Raw genomic sequence first — 16,345 nt, 5'->3', positions numbered from 1 at the left:
AATTTGACACTTGCCACCACCTACCTAAACACTGTTGCAGACCAGGTACACTTTCATGTCAATAGTGTTCCCTGGTGGAACTGCACATATTGTTTAAGGAACATGTTTAAGAGTTCAAGGTGATGCCTTGGCCTCCAAATTCTACAGATCTCAATCTAATTGAACATTTGCGGGATGTGCTGGACCAACAAGTTCAATCCATTACAGCTCCACCTCACAACCTATGAGTATGTTTCAGTAATCTAAATAAATAAAATTTTGACAGCTATAATACTCAGATCCCCACCCATACTTACATTGTAATTTGCTGGCCCTGTCCAAATGGTCCTGGGAAGATCCATAACATTCATGTACCACCATCTCCAATGAACTAGATTTATGAAAAAATAGCGGGTGGCTTTTTATAATAGAGGCTGCTATCATAAGATTTGTCACAACAGATGGTGTGCACTGAAAGCCCTCTGACAGAATAGTGCAGCATGCTCCAACGTGATGGGTCAACACAGAACAGTTGGGCCGAGTGGGCCATATGCAAAAGGACGTGGTCCTGCCTACAGGCGCCAGAAAAGCCATCCTCCCTCTAATCTGACAAATCTCCCTGCCTAATACAGTGACTTTCTTTTTATTCCAAAAAGGCTATAAAACAAGCCTCTTTCTGGGGACCTTTTTCAAATATATTAATCTGCAGCCAAAGAACTTTCACCTCAAGGACACAATTATTTGCTTTCCTGAGCACTTTCATTAAGAATTAGGGATTTAAGAGTATTTTTAATTGTCTGCAGTTGAAAATCATTTCTAATGTAAAAGCACAGCAATGAGAAAATTCATTCACCGAAAAGGAAATGCGGGCACTTAATAGGCATTTGAGGGTATGTGAGGCGCTAAAGCAACACAATAACATTTATATTAAAAGGTACATCATGTGAATTTTATGGACGCATATGCAAATGAGTCTGGTGTTACTGCTGGCACAATACCAACAATGACTATCCATGTCAGGTATTGACTTATTTATAGTTGAAACTGTAAATAAGTCTAAGAATTAGGCAAATCAAATTGTGCTTAGCTAAAAACATATCCTATCAAGAACCTTGGGTCATCCTTGAAAACCGGACGAAAATCGCTAGATAAAATAAACACCAAAGTAAGCACCTTGACAGCCATTTATATCCTTAACTGTCGAGGACATAATGCAGCTAAAATTTAACACAGCAAAAAGACACCCTTACATTATTAACCAGCCGTAAATTCAGATGGATCAATAAAGTCTCTTTAGCCTCGGGGGCAACCAGATGATTTACCGAGACAGCTTGGCAGGGACTCTAAAATAATGTCTTACCCTAAATGAAAGCCATAAAGAAAACGTCATCATCATCAAATCACCCCTCTTTAGTCTGGTTGATGTCCTTTATGCTGTGATAATGTAAAGTTTGCATATCCTTTGACAGGAACAAGTATCAATTATAACAAAGAAAAGGTCTAATCTAAAATATTCAGTGGATTTAGCATGCATACCAACACGTTGTTCGTCTTTCCTGATGCTCTCGCTGTCATGCCAGTCTCTTCTTCTCAAACCGTCTGTCCAGGTATAAATGTGACCATCATTTAAGCCTAGTGGAAAGCCCTGTGGAGAAAGAGAAACATTTTGAAGTAAGATACACACACACACAAAAAAAAAAAAAAGGTTCTTTATTGGCATCGATGGTTTCATGAAGAACCTTTACCATCTAAGGAGCCTTTCCATTGGACAAAAGTTTCTAACAAGGTTCTTTAGATTATAAAAATGTTCTTCACTCTGGTTCTTTAAAGAACTGTTAAGACAAACAGGGTAAAAAAAAAACAAAAAAAACTAATAGATATCACCATACTACCCCAGCTGATTGATTACATTAAAAATTGCAAACAGTTTTTGTATTACAAGTTTTCTAAAATGTTATGTTTAAATATTCAAAGGAGGCGTTATCTTATTAAATATGTGCTAATTTGCATACATTTCTAGAACAAAAATCTGAATATTGGGTGACATCAGGTTCAAAATTCTCATTAAATTTTTTGGACATATTAAATTAAAAGCTTTTTATAAAGGGAATTTTGGATATTTCTTATCACTCCATAAATCAGAAAATACTATCAACAGAAAAAAAAAACTATTAAAAGTGCCCTAGATTCAAAATTTGAATTTACCTCGGCATAGTTGAATAACAAGAGTTCAGTACATGGAAAAGACATACACTGAGTTTCAAACTCCATTGCTTTCTCTTTCTTATGTAAATCTCATTTGTTTAAAAGACTTCCGGAAAACACGCGGATCTCAACATAACACCGACTGTTACGTAACAGTTGGGGTGTACGCCCCAATATTTGCATATGCCAGCCCATGTTCCCAACATTATGAAAGGCATTAGACAAGGGCAGCCAGTAACGTCTGGATCTGCACAGGTGAATCAACAGACTAGGTAAGCAAGAACAACAGTGAAAATGGCAGATGGAGCAATAATAACTGACATGATCCATGATAGCATGATATTTTTAGTGATATTTGTAAATTGTCTATCTAAATGTTTCGTTAACATGTTGCTAATGTACTGTTAAATGAGGTTAAAGTTACCATCGTTTCTTACTGAATTCACGGAGACAAGAGAGCCGTCGCTATTTTCATTTTTAAACACTTGCAGTCTGTATAATTCATAAACACAACTTCATTCTTTATAAATCTCTCCAACAGTGTAGCATTAGCCGTTAGCCACGGAGCACAGCCTCAAACTCATAGAGAATCAAATATAAACATCAAAATAAATACTTTACTCACATAATTTGAAGCATGCATACAGCATGCATGACGAACATCTTGTAAAGATCCATTTGAGGGTTATATTAGCTGTGTGAACTTTGTAAATGTGCTGTAATATAATTGAGAGCTCGTGTGGCAGGGAACACGCGAATTAAAGGGGCGGCGCGCTGAAAAAATCAGTGCATAGTTAATGATGCCCCAAAATAGGAAGTTAAAAAAATGAATTAAAAAAAATCTATGGGGTATTTTGAGCTGAAACTTCACAGACACATTCAGGGGACACCTTAGACTTATATTACATCCTGTGAAAAAGCATTCTTGGGCACCTTTAATAAAATGGAATAAAATATTTTTTGTAAAAACCTTCAGAATATAGATAGGAATAAAACTGTAAAGTTTGGTGTATATAAGTTCTGCTGAAGTGGAGATTTCTGACTCAGAGCAGGAGAAAAAACTTATTTTGAGAAAACGCCTTTAAAGATATTTACTGTAATTGAAATCTATAGACGCAAATAGCTAAAAAATATTTGCTATAAAATATTTGGATGTTTTCTTTCTACCAGTCTGAAAAAAAAACACTTGAAAGCTAAAAACTGCAAAATCTCAAAATTGACAGGTGCCTGAAAAAACAGTGTTTTTGCCTGTAGTGTCCCCCCTTAAGTAAAAGGTTATTTGTGGAAACAAAAATGGTTATTTTATAGCATCACTTCAAAAATCCTCTTTTGGAACCTTTATTTTGTTTAATAATATTCAGATAAAATTTCATTTTTTTTTTTTTTTTTTTTTTTTTTGGAAACTTCTACACAGAATGCATCTCAAAAGATCATGTTAAATCAAATTAGATCTCAAATACATAAAAGATTCAATGAAAAACAACAACAATATCATTATGAGAGGTAATTTAACTCCTAATTTAACTTCATATTCAAGAACTCTCCAAGGTAACTTTCACACCTAAATTGTCCAATAATGCAATGATTAAAACTTCAGTCATAGCTTTTGTTTGAACACACATTCAATCGGCTGAAATAACTGTAGCCAGCAACTTAGATAACCAGAGAGCTTTCCAATCTGATCCATAAACATTATACAAAAGATTTCAGCCAAAGGCAAAATTCTCCTTTAGATTTTATCATCTGCATGAAAAATCGTGGTTTACTTATGTTTATGCATGTGTCTGCATTGTGCGGGGTGCAACCCATAATCTTTTTAGTAATCGCACATGCACGATGCATATTTGCTGTCCTGGTTGGACATCCATCTGGGATTTCTCAAACCCGGGAGAGCAGAACTGGTGCCAACCATCAATTCCATTATGCCAGAACAGCATGTCACATTTTTGCCTGGTGGATTTTTTCTAATTTGGGAATGAAAAAGCATCTCAAAATGATCATGTGGAATGGTAAGAGGTGTGCAGTGGACCTGTTTAAGTGCAGCTATGCGCTTCTCTGTTGTTCCGTCGCCTCTACTATTTGAGCAATAGCTGTTTGCAGGATGTACAAAGTGGAGCTCTAGAAGGTCTAAGAGGCCCCATTTGATCTACAATTTATCCATTCTCACAAATGGCCCCCTGATAACAGCTCTTTTCACTGGCGGCGGGTGCTAATGCAGTGGGGATGCACTAGCATGAATGGTTTTGATGAAAGCTCTGAGAGGAGGATTCAGAATGCCATGCTTCAAACATACATGCAGAATAAGTCTACATGCGTTTTAGTGCTTTGTCTATGCGCAAGCATCACCATGGAAATGTTTCAGGTAAGCGAATTGGAAATGACAGAGGCTATTCACTGAAAATTAATCCAGTGAAAAAGACACAGAGATTTTTAGGGAAATGATTTAGAGTGCTACTTAGCAGAGTGGATTATGGGAGGCAGGTGCTTGGATTCCAGTAGCAGCTCTGAGGATTTGGGCGGCTTTTTTCCACTGTGTTTGTGAATAATTTAAAAAACAAAAGCATTGCTTTATTAAGGCCTCGGAGAGTTTCTGAGAAAAAAAATTAGAACGCAAGCACATTCGAGCTTGGCATAGGGGAATTTCACTAGAAGAATGTGACATCGACTTGACAATCACAAAAAGAGAACTGCTGGCAGCAATGTTGGATATCACTCACCCAGAGGAACACAGAGGCTTCTGATGGCAAGACTTTGTGGCGGAGCACAGGTGGAGCTTGCCGAGGTTATTAATGTAATGGTTGATTTAAGTTTGCTGTGAGTAATTTACATGTAGGCCTTGTCCCAAATGACACCCTCAGCCCTTGAGGTTCTTCCTCTGAGTCCACAGTAAATGGTAAATCAATGCAGCATAAACTCTCAGGCTGTAGTCTGCTAGGCGAAAAGTGGCGAAAAATGTGTATATACATGATTTTTTTTTAAAGCTCATTGTTGACAAAAAAGGGGGAAAACAATACTGCATGATATTAGCTATACATGCACTAACAATGTTTTTTTGAAAAATACAAATCCAGAAAAAAATGTGATTCAAGAAAATCAATCATAGTCAATAGTGTGTCATAGATTGGCCTACCTGAGCTAATGATGTTATTTCCAAATTAGATGTATTTTTTTATCAGAGTAAAATTAACTAAACTATACTATGACTAAATGGTGACTAAGTAATTTTAAGTCAAATGACCATAAAATAAACATACACACACACACACACACACACACACACACACACACACATGTATGTGTGTGTGTGTGTGTGTGTATGTTTATTTTATGGTCATTTGACATAAAATTACTTAGTCTATATATATATATATATATATATATATATATATATATATATATATATATAACTTATAGGTTATGGAACAAAGTCTCAAATTACAAATGTTGTCATTTTAAAGAAATTTAAACAATAAAAACTAGGGGTGTAACGATATATCGCAGTACGATATTTCGCGATGCAAAAATGTTACAATGTATCGTAAAATGATGGCGATACTTTTACGATATGACGGCAGTCTAATCTTATTGGTTGAGCTGCCGACGTGACCTACTCTGCAACATGGAGGTGGCAGTGAGAGAAGCCAGGTTGTCAACACATATTAAGGGTGTGTCTCGATCAGCTCTCTAGTTCAGTAAGTGTTTCGCGCACACATCGAATCTTGCAAGCAGGTTTAAACGTTTCTCGTGTCAGTCTCTTGCTTGATCGCATGAGAAAAGTCGTGGCTTTCTTTCACCGCAGTGCCACAGCAACAGCTGTGCTCACAGAAAAGCAAAAGATGCTTGCGATGCTTTGCTTTAAGATGTTCTGTGGGGCCGTTCACATATTGTGTCTTCCGCGTGCAAGTCAGTTATTTCAAATGTAGTCACGCGGCAAGCGCGCTCATAATGGAAGCAACGCGGTCGCAACGCGCATGTGATGCGTTTTCCAGGCGCATCGAGATGAAAAATTCTCAACTTTTCAGAATGCCGCAAGTGCACCGCAGGCCATGTGACAAGAACCAACCAATCAGCTATGGCCTTTCCAAAACAAAACATTAAAATCTCAGCCGAACAGCTGATCATAGCTTTACAGGGTGGTTTTTATATCTTATCTCCATAAATATATCTAGTAGTAAAGGTAATGCAAGGGCTAGAAATCAATTTATCCTTTGCTGAAACTTACTTACTCCTCTTGGAGAGCGCGGTTTATGGTTGCATAGCAACGACCGACGCCACGGGAGAGCAAACGCTTTGGAAAGAAGGAGAAGCGGTGCGGCCACGCCTTCCACACGTTTTTAGATGCGATATGTGAATGGTCCCTTAGGATTCTTAATTCTAAGTTCATGTTAAATTTAAAAATTTTTTGACAGACAGACGTATTTTGTTGTTAAAGGTGCCCTAGAATTAAAAACTGAATTTATATTGGCATAGTTAAATAATAAGAGTTCAGTACATGGAAATGACATACAGTGAGTCTCAAACTCCATTGTTTCCTCCTTCTTATATAAATCTCATTTGTTTAAAAGACCTCCGAAGAACAGGCGAATCTCAACATAACACTGACTGTTACGTAACAGTCGGGGTGTACGCCCCCAATATTTGCATATGCCAGCTCATGTTCAAGCCATTAGACAAGGGCAGCCAGTATTAATGTCTGGATGTGCACAGCTGAATCGTCAGACTAGGTAAGCAAGCAAGGACAACAGCGAAAAATGGCAGATGGAGCAATAATAACTGACATGATCCATGATAACATGATATTTTTAGTGATATTTGTAAATTGTCTTTCTAAATGTTTTGTTAGCATGTACTGTTAAATGTGGTTAAAGTTACCATCGTTTCTTACTGTATTCACGGAGACAAGAGCCGTCGCTATTTTCATTTTTAAACACTTGCAGTCTGTATAATTCATAAACACAACTTCATTTTTTATAAATCTCTCCAACAGTGTGTAATGTTAGCTTTAGCCATGGAGCAAAACCCAAACTCATTCAGAATCAAATGTAAACATCCAAATAAATACAATACTCACATAATCCGACGCATACATGCAGTATGCATGACGAACACTTTGTAAAGATCCATTTTGAGGGTTATATTAGCTGTGTAAACTTTGTTTATGCACTGTTTAAGGCAAGCGCGAGCTCCGGGGGCGGAGAGCATGAGCATTTAAAGGGGCTGCAGCATGAATCGGCGCATTTCTAATTATGCCCCAAAATAGGTAGTTAAAAAAAATAATTAAAAAAAATCTATGGGCTATTTTGAGCTGAAACTTCACAGATACATTTAGGGGACACCTTAGACTTATATTACATCTTGTAAAAAAACGTTCAATGGCACCTTTAATTTGAATACAGAAGGTTTTTTTATTAAACCTTGAAATGTGATCTTGTATCTACAACAAGGAAAGTTATTGAAATTTGTTAATGTTTTTTTAAATAAATCTTATTTGAATTTCATTTTCATTTTGTTCAAAATATCGTGATATGTATCGTATTGTGAACTCAGTATCGAGATACGTACTTTATCGTGACCTGAGCGTATCGTTACACCCCTAATAAATACCATTTTGTGGCTCTTTAATGTGTCGTGACAGATCACTGTAGTGCCTCAGTTCAACATGAACCGAAAATCTCTTCATACTAGTTCATTTATAGCATCAAATAAATATGAATGAACATCATAAGGAATGTTGTTTCAACCACAGAAAGATGTCAGTACACACCATTTTTCATGTTCAAGTCCACTGACGTTAATCGACTGCTTTGTCGGACAAAATAGCGGATTCGGCATTATAATTGGTTAGATTGCCTGTCAATCAAACCCCTGACGAAGGGTCAATTGGTTAAAGTTGTTTTTTGAAAAGTAACAATTGACAGATGTAAACATACTGTAAGAATATGGCTAAAACCTGAGAAAAGCTTTAGTGCTACTTATTTCTCCATGCCCTGTATATAACTCGCTCTTACAAAACGACAGTATTCAGTTACATTCTTCATTTATGATGGCCTAGATCTGCCACTGTAGGAAGCTGTCTGTCCTCAAGAACATATTAAAAACATAATAAAAGTCACTGGACGTAGACAACAGTGCAGCAGTCCAGTGTTTCCATTATTCTTCTTGTGTTCCAAAACATTGAGGTTAGCAGCAATTTTCCAGACACAGAATAGCTTTGAAAATATGCAAAGAATATTTCAAAAGCATTTTAAAGAAGAAATTGACTATTTTAAATATAATATATAGTGACTTCATACACCCACATTCAAGAATCCAGTTAAAGTTAAAAATCTGAGATTGTTTGGGTCACATGGTAGATTCTAATAAAATGTGTTAAATAAAAATTTGCCAATATTGAAAACTATTAATCATGCTAAATATATAGATCATATAATCCCTTTCTTTCTTTCTTTCTTTCTTTCTTTCTTTCTTTCTTTCTTTCTTTCTTTCTTTCTTTCTTTCTTTCTTTCTCTTCTTCTTTCTATTCTGGATGCTATTTATTCTCTTAACAAATGAGCTGCTTTATAACATTTGACAAAGACGTGTGGAAGGCATCAGTGAAAGTAATTCAGATTACAGTAAAAGTACTCAGAATGCAAGTCTGCTGAATGTCTCTTTTTTCCCCATTTTGCCACACAGGAGTTTTCTGGCAGGCCATCAAGCTCTGCTTTCCTCACATTGATTACAGTAAATTTAGCAATTACTGACTCGGCCCAGACTGAAGTGGGGTGGCTCACGGCACAATGTGCTGCCTAATTAAAAGTGGTCAACAAAGCGCGGTGGTGGATGCCGCCTTCAAAAGCATCACTGCCTTCAATATCTAATTCATGTTGCAGCTCCAAAACAGAACCATGTAGGAGGAGTGTCACTGTTCCCCCAGTACAAAAACAAATCAAACCCAAGAGACAGGGAAGAAATAACACAGAACACAGCTTTTTGAAACTGATTTTGTTCACAATTGTGAATTAAATTTCCGTTTTTAGTTATTTTTATTAAAATATTAGCCTACAGTAATCTGTGTAGGGCCACACAATTAATTGAATATTCAATAAGAGCTGCATGACTAATCATGAAAAGTATTTAGGTCTACATCGCTATAGTTTACTATATATAGATCAGATTACAATATAAAATCAGTAAAAAAAAAAAAAAATGTGAGTGTAACCAATCACAGACATACCCATTGCTCATATAGATCAGATTACAATATAAAATCAGTTAAAAAAAAACAAAATGTGAGTGTAACCAATCACAGACATACCCATTGCTCATATGTTCATATGTTTTGGTGATAAAAATTACTTCAGTAATACAGTAGTACTTTAATGTAAATGCTAATAAACCAGTGGCTATATAGCTCTCAAGATGTGAGATGCTGAGAAATGAGAAAACAACAAGAAGTTACAACAACCAAAAGACATTTGCCTGACACGTATAGATATATCCCAACATTTTAACAAAAAGTAGAGACTGAACATAAGAACATGTCCTTCCTGAACACCTCTTAAAGTACAGTTCACTCAGTAATGAAAATCACTCTCATGCCATTTCAAACCAGTATGGATTCTTTTCTTCTGTGGAACATAAACAGCAGAGCTTTTTCTGATGCAATATGCATAACTTAAGCGAATTGGACAATTACATTGACAATGGTTTTACATCCCCTGGGAATTCTACAGATATTCTGAAGAACATTGGGATCCAAACAACATTGGACCCTGCTGACTTTCATTATATGAAAAAACTGAACACAGAGGCATTCCTCAAAATATACTCTTTCCCACATGGAAAGAACCTATATGTGGATATATGCGCATATATGAAACCTATATGCAGTGTATATGTACATATATGCTGCATATATGCACATATATGATAATATATATGCTGCATATATGCGCATATATACTGCATATATGCTATATATATGCTGCATATATGCGCATATATACTGCATATATGCTATATATATGCTGCATATATGCGTATATATACTGCATATATGTGTATATATGCCACATATAGGCAAAATTGAGGTGCATATATGTGCATATACAGGAAATATAGGTCTCCTGTATTGCTTCTTCATATCCATATATATGCCCTATACATACAAGATATGTCTTCTATATAGCTAATGGCAGGATCTGGTCATTTTGTAGCTCATATCTCATTTTTGACTGTCATACATGATGCCTAGCTCATATTTTCTATTATCAAGGCAAAAACTAAGAATTAACGAAAAAAATTATGCAAGAACTTATGTATGTGCGAATGTAGCAGTTATGTATTTAGACAATTATTTTGTGATTCCACTTGCCATGACCATATTTGGGGTTTCCTGCCGCCATGCTGACTTGGGGTGTTGACGCACTTTGCTGCTTCCCAGTCTGCATGAGACATCACAGCGGTAGGTCGCACAAAGTTTTTGCGGTGATTCAATTAAGGCCATGTTTCATGTAACAGCTGAATTCACATGATATATTTGTATGATTGTAATCCAAAACCCCTCTGTGATGTACATTCAGATGTTTCGTTGATTATTTTTCTTTACTTAAGTTACTTTTAATATCTCTCTTTCTCAGCGTTGTGCGTTGCTGCCGCATGCTGTTTGTATGCTGCACAAGTCCTCATATATTGCCATTTGTGTTATACAGAATAAAGTGAGGACCTGATGGCAAGATTTTTCGCAGTCTGTCTTTGATTACGACACAACGCAGAAAACACACCGCTACACGAACACGTGAAATTGGTCCCACATGGAAAAAACCTATATAAACATATATGTTTCAATATAGGTTTGATATAGGTTTTTAATATATGTGACATATATAAAATTGGCCGTTTTCCTATATTATGTGTGCATATATGTGTACATATATGTGTGCATATATGTACATATATGTACATATAATATAGGAAAACGGCCAATTTTATATATGTCACATACATGTAAAACCTATATTGAAACATATATGTTTATATAGGTTTTTTCCATGTGGGTTGGTTCTGTGTTCAAACAGTCATACGGGTTTGGAACAAAATGAGGGTGAGTAAATTATGACAGAATATTGATTTTTGTATGACCTCTACATTACCAAATGAGAAGTTTGATACAGTGAAGAAGGAGAAGCCTCCAAACAGACTGGAAGTCTGGTTATTAAAGCCAAAGCATCTGAAAGAGACTTGAGGAGAAACAGAATGGAATTTGGTATAAACAATGAAGTATAAAAGGAAAGCATCTGTATAGTGAATATGCACTCTCTATTGAGGTGTGCGAGGTAAAGAAGGTCTTTATTTCCACCCCACATTTGGCAAGCTTGTTCTCCCTGCAATTCTCTGCTGTTTTTCCCCTCCCTTTTCTCATCACCCTTTCTCTCTTTTTTTTTTTTTCTATAGATAAGCAAGCAGATGTTTTATACACTGCCAGCCCCACTATCTAATTATGTCGTTTAGCAGTGCTGTCCAAAATCCCTATTGCCGGAGTTCTTTTTCACAGCTTCCTCCTCAGAGCTGGTTTTCAATGTCCTAAGTCCTGTCTGTCAGCCGCGGCTCCTCTGCTGGTATTGTGATTGCTGGTGCTAGCTGCGCTTTGTTTGTTAAATAGAATCCTTCTCTGAATGGCCTACAGTAGGCGTCAGCAGAGGTGAGACTGAACTAAGTGAGGATCCATAAACAGGCACTGCTGATGAGGACAAGGACGGTTTAAATTAGCCTTCTGTGTAGCTGTCAAGAGCTATTTGATCAAGCTGGCCGACATTTGCGAGCAAATGCGTATATGTATTGGTGTCAGAAGGGCGCGTATATAAACATCGCATACAGTCAAGAAGACATGAGTCCAAGTCTCATCAAAAGTGTCAAAGTAACATGTTCTATTATGCATTGGGATTTCAGACCTCCAAGGATGTTTCTAAGGGATGAGAACAATAGTAACAAAAGAAGAACTATCGACCTAATAACATTGGATGTCCACTGCAGGATACATCATTATCTGAGAATGCAGGATCATCTCCTGTAGGTGCAGCTAATGAGAACATCTGCACATCAGAGCATTGCTTCACATCACAAATGGAACACAGTGCCGTCTGCGAACGTTCGACCCGTGATGAGTTCAAACGATTTCAGGTAAAAGACACATCCAACGGAGCAGGAACCATTGTGTTCTGATCAACCACATCATTTGACCTGTGTCTGGTGCAGAAGATCAGAGAGCACATCTCGTGCACCTGTGAAATAAATAAGCCCCATGACAATGATGCACACAAAGATGACGGCAATAATGGAAATGTCTGGCGAATTTTACATCGGTTCTGTTTTTAGTCATAAATAGGTCATGAACAGGCTGAATGATGTTGGTCTGTAAGAGCCAGAGCTTCAGTAATTATGTATAAGTGTTCTTATACAGTGTGTGTTAAGAAAAATCTCTTGGGCAAAATATCAGACTCATGACAGGGAATATATAAAGAAATCAAGTACAATTCTTACACTGCCGTTCATAATTTTGGGATCAGTAAGATTTTTAATGTTTTTAAAAGAAGTCTCTTATGCTTATCAAGGCTTAATTTATTTGATTATATATATAATATGCCAGAGTCAACAAGCATGACACACACACACACAAAGCCATTAGGGTGAAATTCTCAAAATAATAACACAATAAACAACCTTTTCGTAGCCAAAATGAATGGTTTTCATACTGAGGTCTGGAGCAGAATATTTATTGTGAAAACTCTATTCAAAAATAAATTATACTGAATTGAACATCTTTCAAACAGCCATTTCAGACAGATAATAATTCATCCAACTGTACAGATAACAGCTTCCATTTAATAATATAATAAGTATACAATACCATTCTAAAGTTTTGGGTAGGTACAATTAGAAAAAAAATAATAATTTATTTAGCAAAATGATCAAAAAGTAACAAGTGACAGTATAAATGCATTTATAATTTCACAAAAGATTTCCATTTAAAAAATGAAAGCTTTTGAACTTGTTATTCATCAAAGAATCCTGAAAAAAATGTTTCATGGTTTCCACAAAAACATTAAGTAGCACAAATTCTGTTTTCCACATCCTTAATAATGAGAAATGTTTTTGAGCACAAGCTTTGCCATCAGAGGAATAAATGACATTGTAAAACATAGTAAAATAGAAAACAGTTATTTTAAATTGTAGTAGTATTACACAATATCACTGTTTTACTGTACTTTTGATCAAATAATTGAAGCCTGAGTGAGCATAAGAGATTTCTTTCAAAAACATTAATAAAAATCATACTGACCCTAAGCTTTTGAACGGTACTTTTTTAAAATGCAAAAATTAGAGTGCAAAAACTGAAGAATTGGTCTAATGGATATTCAGGGCTTCTATGTGTAGGAGAAACAGTGCTGTGAAATACAGTGATGCTCCAAAATTCACATGCTGCTGGGTTTGATATTTACATTAACCTCCAGTGCCCTGTAGGGAGAGGGAGTCCAGATCTGATACTGTTCAGCATGAGCAACATCCACCTCCTCTGGAGAGAGATTAAACATCTGCTGAAATTACAGGAGAGCATAGAGGCAGCCACTGTGATTATCACACACACACACACACACCTAGCTCACATTATTCAATTTATGAAACATTCCTGATGGTCACAGCGTGTCTGTAACTTGATTAATTCCAGGGCTTTTAAACTTTATTTCTTTTTATGACTCTATTCATTTGGGCAGGACTCATTTACCCAGGATCATCTTCATGAAATTAGAAACTCTTAAATATCTTTTCCTCTCCTCTGTGGCTCTTTCTCTCTCACACATTTCTTTGTTATTCTGTATCTTTGAAGAGCTTTCACATTACTTTCAAATACTGTTCTAACCCTCTATAAGGGGGGAGATTAGATGCAGTAATACCTATATTGAAGAACTGGAAACAAGGAGGATTTTATGAATTTATGAAACCACAGAACACAATCTGTACTAAGAATAAGATAAAAGTATAGAATTTAGTACCTGGCTCCGCCACACACAGTTTAAACACAGCCGTAACATCAGTCAGTAGTTCAGATTCTGCTGATATTTGTGTGCAGCCCAACTTACCCATCCTTCAAAAACATTCTCTGACATCAAATTCACTGCATGTGCAACTTTCAAAACCCATAAATGACATATGACAATTAGCTTATAGTCATGTGCCTCAATAATGATACATTTACAAATCATTAGTCAGTAATTAATTAAAGCAGACAACTGGAAGTTTAAATACATGGCTTTGACCAATTGTGGTAATTAACGCATTCATTTACACTTTTAGTTAATACAATATGTTATTAAGGTATTAATACATTATGACACATTTAATTAATAACAATTTATATATTACTTAATCTATTAATCATATAGACTTTTTATTAGTTGCTGATGCAGTAATCATTAATTAATGGTTAAGTTCTTCATGAGTCATACATTAACTTATGATTATCTGTGCATTAGTTAAGCATGAATTAACCCTCTGGGGTCTGAGGATTTTCGGGGCCCTGGAGAAGTTTTGACATGCCCTGACATTTGTGCTTTTTTCAGTTGTTCATAAACATATTAATGGAAAAGTGTCATTACACTGTATTCAGCACAAACTAGGCTGCCATAATATGTGAGGAACATGTATGTACATGTTTGTATTTTTGAAGGAATAACGTTTATGCATGGTTATTGAAAAAACAAAAAACTTAAGTCACTGAAATAAGGTCAAAAAATATATATTAAATCTGTGTTCACAAGACTTCTGGGTAGACTAGGGGAGACTTGTAGACTAGAGTTTTTGCTTCAGAATGATGTAAAAATTATGCTGTGTTTTCAATTCATACTTGCAGCAGGAGGGCACTCTGTACACCTTTAGTCCACAAATTTATCTAAAGAAGAACAGGTCATGTGACTCTCCAGGAACTGAACTAACAGAGGCCAGAGATCGCTGACTATGGCTATGCAAAACACTTTTCAAGACAATAAATACACGATTGAGACGATGTATGCATGTATTGACTGAATTTGCGTCAGAATAGCGCTGGCTCGGTGGGCGTGGCCGCATTAGCGGATAATGAGCTGAATCACGGACTTCTGATATGGCTCTTTTTTCATACAGATTACATAAACAGAGAATATTTGTTTTAGATTTGACTTACACGATTTAAAACCTGACATTTCAACGTTTTTTAGACATAAGTCTCATTTTTGTGTCATTAGTATTCACTAAGTTAGAGTTCATTTTCTGAGAATTATCAGATTGGACTTCGTTCAGAGGGAGATGACAGATCACACATCATGTTAGTTTTCTTTATTTTACAAAAAGCACATTTTGTTTTTACTCTGAGTGTACACAAATAAAAGAAGATATTCAACAGATTAAAATGGTATATAACTCTTAATTGTATGTGCAACATTGACAGAGTATTTTGAGTCTCTTTCACATTGGTAAGAAAAAAACACGGTGGTATCGCCGGCGATACCTCAGACCTCAGATTGTTAAAGGGGTGATGAACTGAGAAATCAAATTTTCCTTGACTTTTTGACATATTAGAGGTCATCATACTTTAAGAATATCCTGTAAGTTTTAGAGCTGAAAACTTCCTTGTTAGTCCAATAAAAGCTTTAACACTCTGAGGTCTAAAAACGCGCCGGCGCGTTTTGCAGTTTTTTTTTCACATTGCAGCAAAACAGACTTAAAATACTCCGTCATTTTTTATCATAGAGACGTAAGTAATATATCAATTGAAACTATAGAATGTCTTCTTTTTTTTGTGTACACTCACAATCAAAATAAAACTTTGTGCTTTTTAAAAATAAATAAAATATACAGGGTGTGCTGTCCTGCCATCTCCGTCTCTGCAAACATCATTCTAAAACGTCACTAAAAGTAACTAAAATAGACGGCTTATACATGCTACATGGACATGAGAGATATGTCTTTGCAAAGCTTTAAGTGTCTACTTTTAAATGAAACAAATAAATTCTAAAAAAAATATTCTCCCTTTATGTAATCAGTATAAAAGTAAAGAGAGGTACTGTTTCTCCTGTCTTACCTAATTATCTTTAATGTGTGCCCGCCCACGCGCAGAGCGCTCTATTCATAAGATAATGTGCTGAGG

At 35.9% G+C, this 16,345-nt stretch overlaps 1 protein-coding gene across 1 annotated transcript in view; it reads right to left on the bottom strand.

Annotated features, from left to right (window-relative positions):
- The window catches only part of galntl6 (polypeptide N-acetylgalactosaminyltransferase like 6), a 261,879-nt gene that overhangs the window by 199,870 nt on the left and 45,664 nt on the right, over positions 1-16,345 (bottom strand). The window contains exon 3 of the mRNA XM_048196695.1: positions 1,516-1,624. Within this exon, the coding sequence (XP_048052652.1) occupies positions 1,516-1,624 (109 nt within the window). The remainder of the gene's footprint in view (positions 1-1,515; positions 1,625-16,345) is intronic.

Source organism: Megalobrama amblycephala, linkage group LG7 (genome assembly GCF_018812025.1).
Source record: "Megalobrama amblycephala isolate DHTTF-2021 linkage group LG7, ASM1881202v1, whole genome shotgun sequence".
Lineage (NCBI taxonomy): Eukaryota > Metazoa > Chordata > Actinopteri > Cypriniformes > Xenocyprididae > Megalobrama > Megalobrama amblycephala.
Note: the sequence above shows the minus strand (reverse complement) of the source record. Positions and strands in the feature narration are given on the sequence as shown.